The sequence below is a fragment of the Lycium ferocissimum genome, chromosome 3 (genome assembly GCF_029784015.1).
Source record: "Lycium ferocissimum isolate CSIRO_LF1 chromosome 3, AGI_CSIRO_Lferr_CH_V1, whole genome shotgun sequence".
Lineage (NCBI taxonomy): Eukaryota > Viridiplantae > Streptophyta > Magnoliopsida > Solanales > Solanaceae > Lycium > Lycium ferocissimum.
This window is the reverse complement of record NC_081344.1, coordinates 80,467-102,063: the sequence shown is the minus strand read 5'-3', so window position 1 is coordinate 102,063 and position 21,597 is coordinate 80,467. Positions and strand designations below refer to the sequence as shown.

At 34.9% G+C, this 21,597-nt stretch overlaps 1 protein-coding gene across 1 annotated transcript; it reads left to right on the top strand.

Moving 5' to 3' along the window:
• Positions 1 to 11,299: 11,299 nt before the first annotated feature.
• Positions 11,300 to 20,908, top strand: LOC132049081 (condensin-1 complex subunit CAP-D2). Its single transcript, XM_059439744.1, has 16 exons — positions 11,300 to 11,435; positions 12,327 to 12,688; positions 13,303 to 13,463; positions 13,544 to 14,729; positions 14,859 to 15,050; positions 15,957 to 16,586; positions 16,683 to 16,859; positions 17,280 to 17,347; positions 17,435 to 17,657; positions 17,740 to 17,839; positions 18,011 to 18,126; positions 18,199 to 18,256; positions 19,119 to 19,270; positions 19,382 to 19,583; positions 20,316 to 20,474; positions 20,554 to 20,908. The coding sequence occupies exons 1-16, from the start codon at positions 11,300 to 11,302 to the stop codon at positions 20,652 to 20,654; spliced, it is 4,023 nt and encodes a 1,340-aa protein (XP_059295727.1). The 3' UTR covers positions 20,655 to 20,908.
• Positions 20,909 to 21,597: the final 689 nt, after the last annotated feature.

Genomic DNA, 21,597 nt, shown 5'->3' with positions numbered 1-21,597 from the left:
TTGCACTCTCACCCTCTCTTTGTTTTTTTTTTCTTGAACTTTCTAATGGATGAGTATGCATGGAATCATCCACTTATACTCACAAGCCACATGCTTAGCACATGACCATTTAAATTGGGTTGGGCCAAGGCCATGTTGGCCGGCCACCCTCAAACCTTTGGGCCTAAATTCTCTTATTTTTTTTTAGCCCAATTACTTATGGATCATCTTTCGCAAATTCCCGAAATAAATTTTTAAAATTCCAACTTTGCCCATAGGCCTTCTCCAATGTTCTCGTGTCAATATTTTCCATAAGTAACAACATACACACCACATAAAATCAAAGCATGGCCTTATTCTTACAAATCACAATTATGTCCAAATTTTCCGAATATGCAAAAACACGGGATATAACATTAGAAACATGACTTTCAGATTTAGTCCTTATTTAGATAATTAGGATCATTTATTTGGTAAATAGTTAATCACAAGTCCTTGTGGATTCGACACTTGATAATTTTATCACTTTATTACTTGTACGACTATGTATACTTGTGTGTGCGTTTGGGAGCAATAATACTATTTTGTAATTCCAAAAATAGACCTTTTTAAGCAGAGCAAGCATATTAGTGCATACCGAAGAACCGTGTCGAACCGAATCTAACAAACTACGGTTCAGTATTTGATATATACCATCAAAAAACCAAGCGTTCACCTTTACTAACCAGTCATAAGGTGGGTTGTGGATTACGCTCGCTCCATCTTACAGCTTGTTTGGATGCTTGTTATCTATTGTATTGTATTATGTTGTTAGTTTAACTACAATGTTTGTTTTGATTGTTACTTAAATTTTATTTTATCATATTATTAAATGCATCCTTACGTAATGAAGAAAAGTTCCATTTCATGTAATGACCAATTTAGTGTTATCGCGTCATTACCTTATTTATTTTTTCTAAATTTGTCTTTATTTATTATCTGATAATCATATTTTATCCATTATCTTACCTTTTTATGATAGCTCTACACCGTACTCTACTTTTCTTGTAGGTTTATCCTTCAAATTGTTATTCCGACAAGCTTTCATTTTTTTGGTCAAGCTTCAATCTCTTTTATTTGTTTTAACTTGTTTTCTTTCGGTATTACATTGATAATGACCTGTAAATTGTTCCATGAAATTGAAACTCAAAAGATTTTCAAACAATTTTAATTGGCTTGAATGGCAGTAATGAGCGATGAAGAGGGATTTTTTTAACAGACTTTTGGAAACAAACAAGGCTTAAGTGACTAAAACACTCCTGAACTTGGCGCGTTTTGCAACTTCAGTCCCCAAATTATTGATGGACTTCAAGACACCCCTAAACTCGGCTAAATGGGTTTTATTACACCCCTGAGCTCATGACCCAGAGTGAGTGTAGTCACTCGCGGGTCCAGCTATAAATTAAGGCTTATGTGGCCCTCCACATGTAAAATATTAATGTCAAATGGCATTTTCATCCTATGTGTCCTCCACATAGATAAATTGTTTTGAAAAAAAAAAATGTTTTTATATATATATATATATATATATATATATATATATATATATATATATATATATATATATATAAAATCTGGAACAATGAAATATTTATTTTAAATCTGGAAAATTTGATTTAAAAAAAAAACTGAAAAACTACAGTTTTAATTAAAATATCTGTGAAAAATGGATTTATTAAAAAAAAAAAAAGCTAAAGTCATAAATTGACCCTTAAACTATACCCGAAAAGTCATTTTCACACTTAAACTTCAGTGGTGACCTATTACACACCTAAACATTTAAAAAGTGAATTTATTTAGCCCCTGAGAGCTGATGTGGCATAAAATATAAAATAATTTTAAAATGGGCACGTTTTATTAAAATTAATTCATTTTTCCTTTTTTTTTTAATACCAAATTCATATTTTTTAATCCCACCCTCCATCCCATGCCCACCCCCGCCCCCACACAGATCCCATTTCTTCTTCAATTTTCCGCCACTGCTTCTCGTCTCCGGCAATTCCCCCCGCCCCTTCTCCTCCTCCTCCCCTATCTTCACGCCCCCTGCCCCTTTCCTCCATTTTTTCATCACATTGTTTAATTTCTTCACTGTAACTTTTCAACTAGTTCTTGATAAACCCAACTTGGAAAATTACTTCCCATGGCTGAACCGAAGGAACATCTCTCATATGCCATATCTGCTGTGCACCGTTTTTGTCACACCCTTAATCCGATAGGGTGTGATGGGCACCCGACCCTTACCTAGGGCCGAGCGAACCCGCAGACTTTCGTAATACTCACACTCATACTGGGCCCGCAGAACATAACATAAGCACGTAACGAATTTTTTTTTTTTTTTTTTTTTTTTTGAAAGCAAAACTTTTATGCAACTTTTGAAATTTAGTCATACAAAGACATAAGATCCCTTCAGAACAAACCATATACATAGTGTTTCAAATCCAATCATAACAAGGACAAACGGATCATAGCTTGACCATATTAAGGATGCCAACATCACAAAGCAAATATGAATCATAAACATGTTCGGATTTTACGAATAGAATTACCCCCAAGGCTCATAACGTATCATAGCTTAGCCATCTCCAAGACATGCCAAAAGAAGGAAAGGTAAGCTTTACATACCTTAGCCGCTTCCTAAGCTCATCCGAACTTACGTCTCGACTTCTCACGATCTACAATAATGTCATTAGGTATCAACCATTAGCCATAACACTTAAGAATCCAAATTAACACTCTGTCCATAAAAATTTCGGCAGCATTTCCCCTATAAATGCAACACCCCGAGAATTCAACTAGGCCAAATATCCAACAACAATACCAACAACCACATCAACAATATCCATAGCAATTCCAAACACATTCTAACATTAATAGCTCCTTTCTACATAATTCGACAACATCGATGCATATTCAATTTAACCTCATATATTCAAACTAATATCAACGATCGCATATTCAAAACTAACCCAAGATCACTTAACACAATTCAAGAACGCTTCGGACAATTCACAATACATTCAAATCAGCCCATCCACTATATAATGAAACTCGAAACCTCAAATTTCCATAAGAACAACAACAATACATTTCTTTCCGCCAAATTCACAAACTGTACCAACATTCCATACATTAACATCATTAACCACAATAATACAAGAACTATATTAAAATTACATTATCTTCTCCAACAACCTACAAACGATTCCAACTTTCATTTAAATCTTTAAACCATCATTCTCATTATGGAATCCATGCAACAACAACCAAATCATGGTAAATAAAATTAGTTCATCATATTCTACAAACAACACATATGCACGGCCACATACCAACTTCCATATTTCCATGAATTTCATCCATTTTCTACACATTACAACAACACACAAACATGTTGAATACAATTAATCCATCACTCCATCACCACTCTACATACACACGGCCAAACACACACACACACACACACACACTTCAACATCCCTATTTTCATGATTTTCATTCATTTCCACACTTCACAACATACACAAATCATCCACAAGTCATGTAAAGAAGATTAAACCTCACCTTTTTCCATTTTGTTCTTCAACTTGGTTAGGGTTGAGATTTGCAAGAACCAAGGATTTGTTTGCTCCAACAACCACTCCATGTTGATTAGGACCTTCCAATTAGTAGGAAACCTAGAAGAAATATTTTTTTTTGGAGAAGATTTTTGGTCTTCTCTTTTTCTCCTCCATGGCCGAATGGCCTTTCATTTTTTTCCTCCGTGTTTCTTGAACTTTCTTGAGTGGAAAATGATAAATTGTCTTGCTTTTTCCATCACATGTCCATATATATATATATATAGGGGTGTGGCCGGTTGCCCCTTCTTTTTTTCTCCAATTTTCTAGACTTTTCTTAAGTAATAAAAGATGAATAATTTGTCTTACCTTGTCATCTTTTTCATCATATATAATTTGCACAAGTGGCCCTATGGCCCACATCTCACACATGGCCACATGTGGCCATTTTCATGAAATATTCTTTTTCCAAAATTTCACTTCTAGCCCCAAATTCTCATGAAATGCTTAACTTTCCATAATTCACTTTTGACCCCACATTTTCCTTATTCCAATTTTACCCCTAACATTCCATACCAATAAAAAGATGAATATGCAACTTATGTACTTTTAACAAAATCGGAAAAATTTACAACCTTGTCCTTAACTTGTCGCAACCGACTTAGAATATTCCAACGTACAAAGTACGGGGTATAACAGTTTTATTACTGCTATTAGTCTATCATAAGGGCAATTAATTGTTACTTTCTAGTTTCATTATCAAAAACAAAACAAAACAAAAAAAACAAAAAAACCACAATCTAATGGAATTTGCAGAGATTTAGTAGTAACCTAGGTTTCATGGCTACAAAATTTCAAGTTTTAATGGCTCCAAAATCTGAACCTTTTCTTGTAGTATTTTGATTTTTTTTTCTCAAGAAAGGAAGAGAATAGACAAAAATACTTCGGTTTGTTCAATTCGGTGAAATGAAGAAAAAGAAGACGAAGGATTTTGGGGGTGGCGTTGGAGGAGAAGAGGGTGTGGTGGTGGTGGAATGGGGTGGGAGGAAATGAAGATGAAGAAGAAGGGCGTGGGCAAATGTGCTAATGGAGAAGAAGGGTTTTGGGGTGAACTTTTCTATGAAAGGCGTCATCTTTTCCACTCATTTCAATTTTCTTCCATAAAATTCCTCTCTCAAAGTTTCAAGGGAGAGGTCTAGAGATGCATCCATGGGAGATGAAGTGAAGAAACATGGGGAAGGCACAGCAGGCAACTGCTGTTGAAGAAGACACAATGAAAAGGGAAAAAGTTTTTTAAAAAGTGGGGCCCACAAATAAATAAGAAAGGGAAAAAAGCAAAATTGTGAAAGAATAAATAAAAAAGAAAAATTATGAAAGAACAAATAACGTGTCGCTGAAGTGTCGTGCGCGTGTGGAACACCTACACACATGAGACTGGTTAAATGTGCGTAGGGGGTAAATAATATCACTTTTTTATATGTTAGGTGTGTAATAGGTCACCACTGAAGTTCAAGTGTGAAAATGACTTTTCGGGTATAGTTTAAGGGTCAATTTATGACTTTAGCCTAAAAAAAAAAAATGAAAACTTGATATTTTTTCAAAAGTGTCCTAAAAAATTCAGATTTTCATGATTCTTTTAAGACACTTCTTTAAAAAAAATTGGAAAAACTGATTTTTTTTTTTTAAATGTAGAAAACCCATTTAAAAAAAAAAATCCCGGAAAATTAGATTAGTTTTTAAATCTAGAAAAAAATTATCAGTTTTCCACTTTATTCTTAAAAAAATCAGTATCCCAGATTTTAAAAAATTCCAGGTTTTTAATCAAAAATTCAATTTTTCATATTCTTTTTTAGAAAAATGGGTTTATTTATATTCCAGATTTTTAAAAAGTCCAGGTTTTTTAATTAAAAAAAATTATTTTTCCAGATTTTTTTTTTAAAAAAAGGTTTCTCGCCTTTTCAAGATTTAAAAAGTTCCAGAATAAAAAATCTAGTCCTTATTTATTTTTAAAAAATGGGTTTTCCACATTTTTAAAAAAGAAATTAGTTTTTTCTGATTTTAAAAAAATATACTCACTTTTTAATGAATTTTCGAAAATTGATTTTTCTTTTAAAAAAAAAAAAAAAACTGACGTGGCACCTCTCACGCGCCTGTTGGCGTGTGACTACACTTGCTGTGCCATGTGGTAGCTCGGGGATGAATTAAAACCCATTTTGCCAAGTTTAGGAGTGTCTTGAAGTGCAGCAATAGTTTGGGGATTAAAATTGCAATTCGTGTCAAGTTTGGGGGCGTTTTAGCCACTTAAGCCAACAAATAATGTAGAGAGATGTGGCTTGAAACTAGAAAGGAAAAGAGAGAGCACAGAAAAAAGAAAAGTTAAAGAAAATTATAAAGAAAAAGAGGAAAACAAAAGAAAAAGGCAAAAAAGCAAAATTACTCACGTGGATCTGTTCATTAGAAAAGAAAGTGAAAAAAGAAGTACAGAGGAATTATTTTGCATTAAATGTAATTAGCGTATATGCCTAATAAAAAGGTGATATGTGGATGGGCTTGAAAGAAAGTAAATACATTTCTTCTGCCACATCTTCACTCAAGATGGCAGTAATTCCACTTTAGACGAGAATATAGGGCAACAAATAGCTATAAAGTTAGATGGAAAAAGGATACTGTGTGTCCACTCAGCTAAATTAATCTCACATTTAATCATTATTTGGGCTTAATTTCACTAGGTGTCCGTTTGGCTCAAAATAATGCCAAAAAATGGTCGGTCGGCCCAAAATAATGCTTTTTTTTGACGGCCTAAAACCCCGTGCAAAGTTAAAAAAAAAAAAAGACTTTTCGTGGCGACTATTCAACAAAGATGCCACACACAAAAAGTCACCACTAAAGGGTCACACTAAAGATATATACATATGTTGGAATTATATATACACTTTATATACGGTGAATTATACAAAATATATACATATGCTGGAATTAATCATACATTTATTTTACATAAGTTATATGTTAATTATACATTTATTATACACATATTATACAATAATGATATGATATATATATATTTTTTTTTTACATATACAATAGTGATACATATTATATACCATAATGATACGGTTTCTATTATACATTTTTTATACGTATGGTACACTTTCTATACAAGACTGATACAGTTTATATACACATGCTGGAATTATATATACACTTTATATACAAAAAATGATACATATTATATACAAAAATGATACAATTTTCTATTCTATACAGGGCAGTTGCATTGTGCTGATACACATTATATATACAAATGATACATATTATATACAAAAATGATACATAACTTAGTGATTCATATTTTTTACAGTTTCTATACATCACAGATAGGTACTGATACATATTTTATACACAAATGACACATATTATATATAAAAATCATCTCAAACATTTTTGTGTTTGGGTTTTTATTTGAAAATTGTCTTATTTAAATTTTGGCTAATGGATGGGATTAGTTTAGTAGGTACAATTTGGGTTTGGGAAAAATTGGGTTAGAGGGTGAGATTAGTTTCACCCCACCGGCCATTTGTGTCCTTTTCCCAAGTTAGATTTTGTAATTGATTCTTCTGAATAAATTTAAAGGATAACTTATGCGTTTTTTCCTTTATAAAGTAAATTTAAGTTAGCATAATGAATAAGTAGATATATTTAAAAATTAGGTTGAAGTCATCGATAGACCCTCGAACTTGTTCAAAAATTCCACTTAGACCCTCCAAGTGAGCTTGTACCATCTGAACCCTTCAAAATCACTTTTACTGTGCCACTTGGACACAATGCACAGTGCGTGAATTACACTCTTCTAAAGGGCGAGAAATGCCAAATTTTTCCTTTTTTAAAATTTTTAATCAATAAAAAAATAATTTTAAGAAAAAACCTATTTTAAAACTATTTAACTAATTAAAAAAAAACAATTCAAACCAAAAAAAAAAAAAAAAAAAAACCCACCCCACCCTCCCCGATCTGATCGAATTCCACTCCGGCGCCGGTCGCCGCTTTTTTCTTTCCGTTTTATTTGGGTAACAAAAGGTTAGCCAGATCTGGAACCAAAAAAAAAAAGCAACAAGAAAACAGAGGGTGGGGGAGGCGAATGACGTGGTGGTGCGTCGGGCTTCGTCGGAGGAGAAAGGAAAAATGGTGTGAAGCTCCGGTTCATAGGAGTTACAAGCTCCTCGCCGGAGCTTGCTGAGACGAAGAAGGGGGAGAGAGGTGGCGGCAGGGACGGCGTCGTAGGGGTGGAGAAAAGAGGGAGAGAAGGGCGGTGTTGACAGTAGGATGAGGAAGAAGAAAGGGTGGGGTTGGCAGTGGGATGGGGAAGAAGAAATGGTGGGGGTGTAAGAAAATAGATTTTTTTTTTCTAAAATAATTATTTTATTAGTTAAATAAGTTTCATATTAGTTTTTTTTCTTAATTCAAAATTTATTAATTATTTCGGGCCCACATGACACATGTCATTGTTCCATTCATCCTCATGCATTATCATCCGCGTGTGAGTTACACTCTCTTTATTTTTTGAATGGGTTATTATTTTGTGTTAAATTGGTGCACATTTATAGATTTTGAAGGGTTCCGATGGTACGAGTCTCAGTTGGAGGGTCTAAGTGGAATTTCTAGACAAGTTCGAGGGTCTGTCGATGACTTCAGCCTACAAATAATTATAAAGTAAATTTTACACCTACATGAAGAGCATTAATATATGTAAGCATAGTTACTAGGCGTTTGGAAACTATGGTTTCAAACCAGCGTTTGGACATGCGTTTTTACGCATGGTTTGAAACCATGGTTTCAATTTTCTTAAATATAAAATTTAATCCATAACTTTATATTTTGTAAAAAAAGACTCATAAGTTGGCAAATATTTTTTACAATTGCCCCCATCAATCATTTACCAATCTCATTAACTTCCACCAAATTTTATTTATGTCTACCAACCTTTTAATTTTGTAAAAAAAGACCCATAGTTTAATTTTATTTATTGAACTAAAAATTTGATTAATTGATGTTGTATTTTTAGAAAGGTCTTCTAGTATTAATTTTGAGCCAGTTGTTATGAATTAGTGTATTAATTTTATTATGAACTATGACTTGCTCACTTGGTAAGATTATATAAGAATTGAGAATGTTTTGATAGTTTTCACAACTTGTGGGGGTTTTATGTCTATAAGAGAAAATACTCCTTAAAATATCCAAATTACATGTCCAAACATGGTTTCAAACCAGTTTCAAACCATGTCCAAACGGGGCCTTAATAAGTAGATATATTGAAAAAGAGTTTGAAAAATCACAATCAAGAGAAAAGTTGTTTGATTGGGACGGAAAATTACTTCGCGTACAGAAGTTTCTTTTTTGTAGAAAAAAATCATTTATGTAAAACCGTTTAATTTAACTCTTTGCTAATAGTTATGGTAAAAAGAGCCCTTACCTTAGCAAACGAAGTCACATATGCTCTTATTCACAGAAAAAGGAAATTACACCTAATAACCTTCAAGAAAATAGATGGTTTTGAACTTTTGGCCGCTAGCTCATCCTCAAGGACAAAAGTCAAAGCTTGTTAGACTTAAAGTTTTGCCTATGGATTAAAAAGGGTTAAAAGTTCAAGATCATTCACATCAGAAACTATTCCTGTACATCACTCGTTCATAGACGGAGCATTAGTTTGTTTCAAGAAAAAAAGGGCCAAAAATGCACCTGAATTCTAGGAAATAGAACAACCTTGCCTTCCGTTTGAATTTGGTCCTAAAAAAGCCCTTATAATTAGTGGACTTATTCAAATTTGTCTTTCAACTATGTAAAATAAAATAGTAAGATCCGTTAATTTTAAGAGGCAAATTTGAACAAGTTTTTCAACAATAAATACATACGCCCTCCGTCCCAATTTATGTGACATCATTTGACTTGACACAAAATTTAAAAAAGAAAGATTGATTTTTGAAATGTGTGGTTTAAACCAAACCTTAGACAATTGTGTGGCTATAAATCATTTTATTAAGGGTAAAATGAGCATTTTAAAATTAAATTATTTTTAATTATAAAAAGATGACATTTTTTTATATACAGACTAAAGGAAAATGATGCCACATAAATTGGGAGAGAGGGAATACTATTTGGGACTCAAGTCAAACTAAGGGCAAAATTGTTATTTCTCATAATTGAGGGGCAAATCTCAATGTCCAGTGAAATATTAAGGGGTCGTTTGGTATCTGGTTAGGATTATACAGGTATTAATAATACATAGATTAATTATGAAGGAATTTATGTATTATTTTATACAAATATTAGTTATGAGTGTATTAATTATTCATGTCTTAGCAATTCCACCTTTGTCGTCCATAAAACAATACATAGATTCCCTCATAACTTATACATGTATTAATTATGCAGGTTTCTAAATTTCAAAACCAAACACTGTACTAATTCTATACATGAATAACTCAACTCGAGAAAAGGCCATAAATAGTCCCTTATCTATGGGAGTAGATCTAAAATGGTCCCTTAACTATACACTTACCGGTTTTAGTCCTTTAACTATTCAAAAACTTATCAAATTTGATCTCCGTTTATTTTTTATACAAACAGCGTACAAACCCATAAACCTCCGTGAGATTAATGTTAAACCATTCTTCAAACCTGTCTCTCTCTCTCTCTCTCCCCGCTTCTTTTTCCTCGAGTTCCTCTTGTTAAAAAAAAAAGAAAAGAAAAAAAAAGAAAGATTAAGCACCGGTGTCGCTCTCAAGTCTCTAAAATTAGAAAAGACAAACTCAGGCACACAATTTCTGTAACCATTCTTCTCAAACACTACTAAAAAACCGGCAAAAACCGACTGACTGCGTCGGTTAAAAATGCTCAAAAAAATATAATTATTTTTTATCTTATTTTCTAAAATAAACCGATGGAGTCCGTTGGGTTTTTTTTAATTTTTTTTTTTTTATAAAAAAACCGACCGGCTCCGCAGTTTTTAGAGCGAGAAAATAGTATAAATTAAATCAATGTAAGTATATGAACAAAGAATATCGTGGTCTAGTGGTAAAGCCCTTTAATGCCAAGGAACATACCCGGGTTCTATTCCAAGTTCCTACATTTCATTCTTTAATTTTCAAAAAAAAAAAAAAAAAAGCAGTCCGTCCGTCTTTTTTTTTTTTTTTTTTTTTTTTTTACAAAACCGATGGACTCCGTTGGTTTTAACCGATGCAGTCCGTCGGTTACGAAAAGCGAGAGAGAACTTGAGGAAAAAAGTTGAGGTTAAAGAAGAACTTGATGGAAAAGAAGCGGGGAGAGAGAGAGAGAGAGAGAGAGACAGGTTTGAGGAATGGTTTAACATTAATCTCACGGAGGTTTATGGGTTTGTACGCTGTTTGTATAAAAAATAGACGGAGATCAAATTTGATAAGTTTTTGAATAGTTAAAGGACTAAAGTTGGTAAGTGTATATTTAAGGGATCATTTTAGACCTACTACCGTAGATAAGAGACTATTGATGGCCTTTTCTCACTCAACTCATAACTAACTACCAAACACAACACGGAGTATTAGTTATGCAGAATTTTAACACATGAATAACTTATGTAACCAGCTACCAAACGAGCCCTAAGGGTGAATGAAGGATTTCATATCATATTCCCGCTCTCACACAGTATTTCAAATTGTCATAACCAGAGAACCTCTTCTTTCTGATCTACAAAAATGGCTCCACCCTTCATCTTTCCTCAAAATTTACACTCTCTACAACTGGAAGAACAAGACTCAGATAAATTCATAGTCCAAAATCACACTTCACTCAACAATCTACGTCCTTCTCAATTAGAAGAATTTGCCAAAGGTTAGTTTTTTCCCACATAAAAAACCCTATTTCCATTATTTTTTTATCTTAATTTTTCCAATCTTTTTCAATTTATGCTTCTGGGTTCTTTTTTTCTTTTTTGAGTCAAATGGGTTCTCATTTTTTTAATTTTTTTTTTGAGCCAACTGGGTTCTCGTTATTTTCCTACTTTGTTCTCTAAATTTTCAATTAAAGACCCATTTTCACTATTTTTCCAACTGGGTTCTCATTCTTGTTTCTATTTTTTTTCAAGGGGTTCTCAGTTTTTTCGATTTAGGCAACTGGGTTTTCTATTTGGTACTTTAAGTAGGTGTTTGGCAATAGATTCCAAATGTTTTTATTTTCCCACTTTATTAGGAATTTATGGAGTTGGAGTGAATGACAGAGTTGTGTTTGGTTATATTTTTGCAAAAGAATATTCATGCTTGAATGTACTTAAATATAACTTCATAAGTGAAAAGTTAGTCCGATAACAGGTTATAAGCTGCTTTCCAAATTTATACGACTTCAAGTTAGATTTGGAATTTTCATGGCCAAACTCTGATTTTCAAATAAAGTGAAAAAATTATTGCGGAAAAAAGTGAAATTTTTTAGGTAAATTTTCAGAAATTGCAGCCCAACATAGAATATTACGCCATGGAGCCATATTTTCAGTTTATTCAATATTATACAACATTATACCTGGGGAAGCATTATACATAATGTATCAACGTTGTATAAACGTGTATAAAAGATTTTTATACACAAATACGGGCTAAACCAGCTAACAAACTTAAAATATGGGCTGTGTGGTGTAAATATTTTCTCCCAGTAGACATAGAGCGTAATTTTCCCTTTTCTTTTTTTATGGACAAACGGGTCCTAAATTTTCAATTTTTTCAATTTAAATAGGTGTCTCCTTCGACTTATCGGACAAAGAGCTATTCTGTGTGGAGGAGCAGGATGTGTTTGATCGTGTATATTCACTAGTGAAGGAGTTTGCTTGCCTTACTCCTAGCTGTAAGCTCAATTTGGTTGAGTCTCTTAGGTCTAATCTAAGTGTTTTACTCCCCACTGTCGATTCCCTCTTGAGGGTATCTCAGCATAAGGATAATGGAAATGCTGACGACGAGAAGAATGACAGCGAGGAGGATGAGTGTTCGCTTGCTGATCGAGTTGCATCATATCGAAATGCTTTCAAGATTTACACTTTCTTCCTCATTCACATTGTGCTCATTGAGGAGTCCAATTCTAGCTCTAACAACAATACAAAAGTAAGCTCCTTTCTTCATCTGATATAGTGTGTGTGTGTGTATGTGTGTGATGCATGTAGTATGTTCCCAATGTGTACGATTTTATGAATTGCTTGTGATGAACTTACTGTTTTTAGTTAAGGCAACTGCATGCACGAATGTGTCTTCTTACTGGTAATGGAATATTAGAATCCTGCATGCATAGTTGACACTCCCTTCGTTTCAATATGTATGTCTTAGTTTGACGTGGCTCGGAGTTTAAGAAAATAAAGACGACTTTTGAATCTTGTGTGGTTTAAAAATATGCATAACGTACCAAAATGCTTTTTAATCTTGTGGTCTTAAACATGCCATGTGGGGTGCTGAAATTAAAGAGTTGCCAAATTAGGAAAGATGCATTTGTTTTGAAACAAACTAAAAAGGAAAATAAGACGACCAAATTGAAACAAAGGGAGTACATTGATGGTTGTAACTTAGGTGGGGTTTCAAGAGATTCTGGAGAAGTGAGTTTAGTTGATTTTGTGATGACCTGTGTGTATTTATTTCCTTTATAGCTCTTCTTTAAAAGTATATGTTCCTATTTGTATCATCCTGAAATTTGGAGGGCAACTGAGACTATGGTTGGTTGGCTTTAGGTGGTCGCTAGTAGTCGAAAGAAGCAACTTGTTAGCGCATGGAATTGGGAGCCACAAAGGGCAAGGATACTGAATTCAGTTGCAAATTCATTAGAGATTAACCTCTCGTTGCTCTTTGGATCATCAAACCCTGATGAAAATTACTTGTCCTTCATTGTGAAGTAAGTTTTTTGTTTTGTTGAGCTGATTATCTTTTAGTGGATCAAATACTAACCCAATCTGATGATGTGGTTTCCTGTAGAAACGCTTTTTCTATGTTTGAGAATGCGGCAGTCTTAAAAGATTCAGAAACAAAAGATGCCTTGAGTCGCATAATCGGGACATGTGCTACCAAGTATCACTATGCTGCCCCATCATGTGCTTCAATTTTGCACCTGGTTCACAAATATGATTTTGCAGTTTCCCATTTGGCTGATACAGTTGCTTGGGCTGAGAAGAAGTATGCTGATGGTAGCATGGCTTCTTCTCTTATCAGAGAGATAGGAAGGACAGCCCCGAAAGATTATGTGAAGGATACAGTAGGGGCTGAAAATGTTGGGCGCTTTCTTGTAGAGCTTGCTGATAGAATGCCTAAGTTGGTCTCAACTAATATTGGCTTATTAATCCCACATTTTGGAGGTGAATCTTATAAGATGAGAAATGCTCTTGTTGGGGTGTTGGGTAAGTTGGTCATGAAGGCTTTCGATGACACCGAAGTTGAAGTGAGTTCTAAATCCATTCGTCTCCGAACCAAGCAAGCTATGTTGGAAATCTTGTTGGAACGTTGTAGGGATGTGTCAGCCTATACAAGGAGTCGAGTGCTTCAGGTCTGGGCTGAATTATGTGAAGAGCATTCAGTTTCAATTGGCATGTGGATTGAGGTTGCAGAAGTAGCGGCTGGGAGGTTAGAGGATAAGAGTGCAATTGTCAGAAAATCTGCACTCAATTTACTTATTATGATGTTGCAGCACAATCCCTTTGGACCCCAGCTTCGAGCAGCATCTTTTGAAGCAACCTTGGAACAATACAAGAAAAAGTTAGATGACCTAGGACCAAAGACTCAGCCAACAAGTGTTTTGGATGGATTGCCTTCCTGTGATGAAATTAGTGATGGAGATGGCGAAGTCCACAATGCGGGTGAAGAGATAAACAAGGAACAGGATGACAGTTTGACAGACAGCTTCTTGCCTCACGAGGAAGATCTGACAGGTCAGACGGATGATTCTGTGCCAGATTTCGGGAATTTGGAGCAAACAAGGACCTTGGTTGCATCATTAGAGGCAGGCTTGAGATTTTCCAATTGTGTGTCTGCCACAATGCCGACCCTTGTCCAATTAATGGCCTCATCTTCTGCCACAGATGTGGAGAACACAATCCTTCTACTGATGAGATGCAGACAGTTCCAAATAGATGGCTCAGAAGCCTGCCTCCGAAAAATGTTGCCACTGGTAATAGTGAGCCGATTTCGATATGCTTTATTGTGCATCTTAAGATGTTGCTTTTTCAGGTTTTTTATCTTGTATGATTTATTACTGAGGCTTTATTAAACATTTTGACCTAATAAAGCGCACCTGCAGGTATTTTCACAAGACAAAGCAATTTATGAAGCTGTTGAGAATGCTTTCATTACAATATATGTAAGGAAGAACCCAGAGGAAACTGCTAAGAATCTCTTGAATCTTGCTATAGATTCAAATATTGGAGATCTTGCTTCATTGGAGTTCCTAATTGGAGCCTTAATGTCCAAGGGCGACTTAACGAGTAGCACAGTATGTAATCTGTAAAATCATTCCAATCTTTTTTTGCTTCTGTATTGCTAAATAAGAAATCTAGTGAGGCGTGACTCGAGAAGTTTTAAATTTTGTTTTTGAAGCATGGTAGAATGGTTGCATTTATTTCATTGAGGATCTCACGTGGAGAGAACATGCCATAATTTAATAACTTAATTATATTTTGGAAATGAATGCCAGATGTTTATTTTGGTACTGGGTGATGTGTGCGGATTCAGTAGCCTTAGAGATTGTTGTTAAGCATAAGCTAGAGAGACAGGGGTTAAGTGTTACAATGTGGATTAATAATTATATTAGATAAAAAGTGTAATTTATCCTTCAATCCAGATTTAATCACCTAAACAATGCTCTGTTATTGGACCTATAAGTGGTTAATTTAACCATTTAAACCAACATCATTCCTGAATTGCTGTAATGGTTATGTCTTTGGTTGTAATGTGGGATCATTTTTCTCTAACAAATTCAGGATTTGAGAAGAACAAATCATCTTTCATATAATTAACTTAATATTAATAAAGAGCTCGGGTTACCTAAAAATTTATCAAAGACTTGATGAGGATTAAAGGCTGTATAAACTATTGTGTCAGAGAAATTTGCAACCTGACAAAAATGGCAAGTGAGTCATCCTTTTCCATTCATAAGAGGAGTTGTTAATGTCTTTGAAGCTCCTTCATTTATCAACATGGTGCTAAAAGATTAATATCTCTGTCATGAATTGAAAGTGTCAACTCTTTTGACTTCAATAAGCTATATTGCCTTTGCTCAACCCACTTTGACTTAATATGAATTACCCATCCTCATAGAAATTTGATAAGCTTTACTCATCTATCTTTTTGCCTAAAGCTTTAAGGAAAAACTTTAATAGTGATTCATTCAATATTGCAGTTGTCAGCATTATGGGATTTCTTCTGTTTCAATATCCCTGGAACAACTGCAGAGCAAAGTCGTGGTGCTTTATCTATTTTATGCATGGCAGCAAAAACATCAAATTCTATTCTCAGCTCTCACTTACAAGACATCATTGACATAGGCTTTGGGCGTTGGGCAAAAGTCGAACCCTTACTTGCTAGGACAGCATGTGTTGCTCTTCAGAGGCTGTCTGAAGAGGACAAGAAAAAATTATTATCCACTAATGGAAGTCGGGTATTTAGTATCTTAGAAAGCTTAGTTACCGGATTTTGGCTTCCTGAACATATATGGTATGCTGCTGCAGATAGAGCAATAGCTACTATATATACTATCCATCCTTATCCTGACAAAATGGCTGCTGATCTGGTGAAGAAATCTCTTAGTTCTGTATTTGATGGCAGCGGAGGGGATGAGCTACAAAATTTGCTAACCACAGTTCAAGTGACAAAACTCAGTAGGATTCTTTTTGTTGTAAGCCATGTAGCTTTGAACCAATTGGTTTACATTGAGTCTTGGGTCCGCAAAATTCGGAAAGATAAAGCAAAAAAAGAGAAAATGGTTACTGAGGATAAGAGTGATTGCACAGATAATACCGGTGCACAGAAGGTGAAAAGGATATTAAGGCACATTGATCTTTTTGATGAAGTCTGCAGCCATTTTATACTTTAAATTCTTTATAAAATTGGTGCTGCTTGTTTGCAGGATAATGGTATCAACGCGGAGCTAGGTTTAGCAGCCTCTGAAGATGCATTCCTCGATACGTTATCCGAAAGAGCAGAGAAAGAAATTGTATCTGGCAGTTCCTGTGAAAGAAACTTGATTGGCCATTGCGCACCTTTTCTTTCTAAACTCTGTAGGAATTACACTTTGATGCAGAAGGTGATTGTTACGCCTACACTGTCTATTTTTTGTACTTTCAAACACTGGAACTAAACCAACCCCTTTTTGATTTTTGCTCCTTGTTTAACTCACATGAATCTCCATAATCAGATGCACCAGTATGAATTTGTAAGGTAGTTCGACTGAATGTGAAGTCTGTGCCTTTTGTTCAGATTAAGTTAATAATATTTAATCACGTTAGAGTGCAAATGTGAAATGTTTGTTTCGTGTTCTATTGATCTGTTACTTGGTGTTGTGGCTTCAGACTTTTATCAGCGAAGAAAATAGAACCTTCCAAACTCTAGTAGTTTACCCAAGGGCAATTTACTTCATTGTTCGATCAGTAGTCTCAATCTCGATCAGTAGTCTCAATCTAACATCATTTAACGGATACTGACATATCTTTTGTATCTCTTCCAGTACCCTGAACTGCAAGCATCTGCAATGCTTGCATTATGCCGATTTATGATAATTGATGCTGACTTCTGGTTAGCCTTTTCCTCAATTCCTCTTTTCTTGTTTTATACTTATATTTGTGGAAAAGTTTCTAAACATGTGTCTATGTAACTTTTTAGTGATGCAAATCTCCAGCTTCTTTTCACTGTTGTGGAGAATGCACCTTCTGAAACTGTTCGATCAAATTGTACTGTTGCTCTTGGTGATCTGGCAGTTCGTTTTCCTAATCTGTTAGAGCCATGGACAGAGCACATGTATGCACGATTAAGAGATCCATCAGTTTCTGTGCGGAAGAATGCTGTATTGGTTCTTTCTCATCTGATACTTAATGACATGATGAAGGTTTGGCTGGATTATCATACATTTATATTTAGTTTTCCTGTGGTAGATCTTTAGCATCTTGATTTGTGTGTATCATTTCTAGGTGAAAGGTTATATAAATGAAATGGCCATCTGTTTGGAAGATGAAGATGAAAGAATTTCAAATCTAGCCAAACTTTTCTTTCATGAGTTGTCAAAGAAAGGTAGTATATCTACCCAACTTTTCTTTCATTAGTTGCTACTAAAGAAGTTAATCTATCTAATCTATTTCAAGTCTTTCTACTGTTCAGCTTCTTTCGTCTGCTGTTGCGTGTTTCTGTGTGTACACACATCAAATAATGCTCTTTTTTTCCCTCTAAACTTAATGTTTACAGGGAGCAATCCAATTTATAACCTACTTCCAGATATCCTTGGCAAGTTGTCTAGCCAGAACTTGAAGGAAGAATCATTCTGCAACATCATGCAATTTTTAATTGCTTCAATTAAGAAGGTACCATGAATTTGACTTGATTCTTTGGGCTCGTTTCTAGAGGATTGATTGAAATGCTTATTTGTATTTTAGGACAAGCAAATGGAAGCTCTTGTCGAGAAGCTTTGCAACAGATTTTGTGGAGTTACTGGTATGGAGTTTGAAAATTGTTTTGATTTGTCTCCTCTTGAAGAATTTGTGAACTCGGATCTAACTTTAAATTGTAGACTATAGATCAATGATTTAGAAGAAGAGAGAAAAGTATGTAGTTTGCAAGGATATCTGTTCTCTAAGTTTGCACTGTGCTAAACTTAAGAAGTTAGTCTGAATTAGTCTATTTCTGCCCTGGTTTTGGTCTGTTTGCATATACTTGCTTGAGCTATATGTGAAAACATGGACGTCTCCTTCTTCTTCTTTTTATTTTTATTTTTTATTTTTTTCAGCCTAAACTTGGCATTGTGTTTTTTCATAACTTTCTCTGAGGTTTCACACTTTTGTGGATAAATCATGATGCCAGTTTGCTCCACTTGCTATCGCTCGGCAAGTCCCGTTTAGTGTTTGATTTTACAGTCTTTATTCTCGATAATCCATGTTTGCTCTACGTTACAAAGATACGGCAGTTGTCTACGTTGAGTTGTGTTTCTGCGAGCTTCAAAGAGGCTGATATACTTATTTAAGATTGATTGAGGAGTTGCCGGTCTTTCTGTATTTGGTACAAAGTCCGTAAGAGGTGTTGTGCATGCTTCAAAGAGGTGTTGTGCATGCTTCGTCTGATATTTGCTTTTGTACTCAGCTTTCTGTGCTGTTATGGCAGGCGTGTAGTACTCAGCTTTCTGTGCTGTTATGGCAGGCGTGTTTACCATACTTTTAGGAGTACCTTTGCAAAAATTTAAAAGAAACTTATAATTAGGAGACCTTTGTATGAAGAGATTTTAGTGGATAGATTAGCTTCTGATTGCTATTTGAATTATCACCGGAGAAACTTCTGCATGTTAACATCCTTTTTTATGCAGATGTCAGGCTATGCGAATACATCTCCTATTGCCTTTCTCAGCTATCTTACACTGATAAGAGCATGAGAAAGCTGATAGAGTTGTTTAAGACGTATGAACATGCCTTATCTGAAGACTCTGTGATGGATAACTTCCGAACTATTATCAACAAGGTAAGATTTGCTGTAGCTTTCACAAGGGGCTTAGACTAGTTTTCGGCAGTTATTGGGAATTCATTTCACTGTGTTAAAGCTTTATCTGCCTGTCTGAATGTCTTCAATTAGGGGAAGAAGTTTGCTAAACCTGAACTCAAATCATGCATTGAGGAGTTTGAGGAAAAATTGAATAAGTTCCACATAGACAGGAAGGAACAAGAACTTACTGCCAAAAATGCTCAAAGCCATCAACAGAAAGTGGACAGCTTGGAGAGCATCACAGTGACTAAAAAAGAAGAAGAGGAAATTGATGAATCTGAAATTGCTGACGGTAGTTTTCTTCAAGCCTATTGCCTGTTCATTCAGTTATTACTATTTCATGCTTTATTTACAAGGTTCTCATTTTCAATTGAAATGTTTTCTGGCTGAGGACACCAGAACTGCATGCTTGTCTCTTTAATTATATGTGTCATCTTTGTTTTTATTCCTTGAAAGCATTTAAAAGCAATGTAAAGGAGATAGAAGCTGTTAACAATACATTACGTGGTAGTACTTTATACAAATAGTAGATCCTTCCCTAATAGCTTTTTTTAAAATCCATATAAATTTATACAATGGGGATTTTCAGAATTTGGTGCATTGATGATGTAGATGCTGCTAAAAAAGCTCTAAAGTCTTTTGGCGAGAGAGCTGGAGATATGTAGAGGGTAGCGACGAAATGGATTGACAAAACTTACAAAGTCAGTGTGCAAACTGTATAGGCAAAATGAATGAAGCCAACATGGTGGAGGATTATTGTGTCTGTTATATTTCTGATGATCTCTGATTGGAAAGGGCAACACTGCCTTATTTCACCACAAAACGAATTAGCTACGAACTTCGTCGCTAATTCATTGTTAAATTGCTCGTAGCTAACAAAAATTTATGATTATCCGTCGCTAAATAGGATTAGTGACGGATTGTGTTATTTAGCTATAGAATGTCCGTCACTAATTCCTGCTTTTTTAGTCGTGTTTGGTTCTCTTGAGTTTTCTGTAACTTCATTTTCTTAATCATGTAACAGATTCTGAAGTCACTGATCCATCAATGGAAGCGCAAACAGAATGTTCACCTTCAGAAGCAGGATGTGCTGAGTCGGAAGGAAATTCTCATGCTTCCAGTGAAGTGACCGATTCAGCAATTGATGAAACTGAAGTTCAATCCCCTATAAGTCGCACCAGAGGTTCCTTGCAATGCCCTATGTCCTTCGCAACTTGTTTCTCTAACGGGGTGAACAAGCACTAATGCTTTTACATTTGCAGGTGCCACTAGATCCAGAGCTAAGAACAGCAGTAGAAGTACTCAAAGTGTTGATACTTCCAATTCAACTAGAAGAATAACGAGGTCCAGGCGAAAGTCCTAAACACCCGCTTAGTATTAAACATTTCCTTGCATTTTCAATTTAGTCAGGGCAGTTAACTTGACTGACAACTGTTTGTATGCTAACTTGTTGATGGTCAATATTCCTCTTTGCCCTTCTCTCCTAGCCTAAGAACAGTTTGGATCATTTTCCTGATAAAAAGGCAATATTTGGTTTGTGGCTTGGGTTCTTGGATACTGATGCAATTCTTTGGATCATATATATAGGGACTCAATTCTCCATGTGTTGAGAACTTATTGTTGGTGTTTCTACAAAGTTATAATTAGCTTTGCTTAGTAAAGCCGAATCCAACTTGTTTGGTATTGAGGCGTAGTAGTAGTTTTCTTTGGCCTCTCTATCCTAGTCACTTTAAAAGAAATTGCAAGCCTAGCAATGGGCTACATGTTGTTCAATTGATTTTCAATAGAGGTGCTGAACTGAAGTGGGCTCAAGTGCTTAACCAAGTGTTGTGTGCGCTTTATGCCAAGCCCAGGTGTTATTCAAGTTCATTTTAAGATGAATATTGTACTGGAAGCCTAGTTTATGTGCTCAAGCTGATTACAAGGCCTTTTCTCACCTCCCATTGGCGAAGATGGGGTGCATTCTATGCCTAAGTTTTGCCGAGCTGAGTTACCAGTTACCTAGTACATGTATTGGTGAGAGGTAGTAGGTATTTGATAAAATAGTTCAAGTGTGTGCAAATTGGTCTGGACACCATCATTATTAAAAAAAAAAAGTGATGAGCGTGTGTATTAGCTTGACATCTCATTAAAGTTAAGACTCAACAATCATAATGCTATAAAACACAAAATTTATGACATTGCCTCAAATCACAAAATATCGTTGACGAAGTTATTGTTGACCCTTTTTTTTCATTTTAACTTTAAAATCAAAGATTATACTTGTAAATGCTTATTCTATTTCAATTCAGAAAAGATTAAGAAAT

What these genes read in the sequence shown, in the direction of transcription:
- LOC132049081 (XM_059439744.1), top strand. Translation starts at nt 11,300, where the DNA reads ATGGCTCCACCCTTCATCTTTCCTCAAAATTTACACTCTCTACAACTG. An exon ending in TCATGAGTTGTCAAAGAAAG is followed by an intron (nt 17,840 to 18,010) that starts GTAGTATATCTA and finishes TAATGTTTACAG; the next exon opens with GGAGCAATCCAATTTATAAC. An exon ending in CCCTATAAGTCGCACCAGAG is followed by an intron (nt 20,475 to 20,553) that starts GTTCCTTGCAAT and finishes TTACATTTGCAG; the next exon opens with GTGCCACTAGATCCAGAGCT.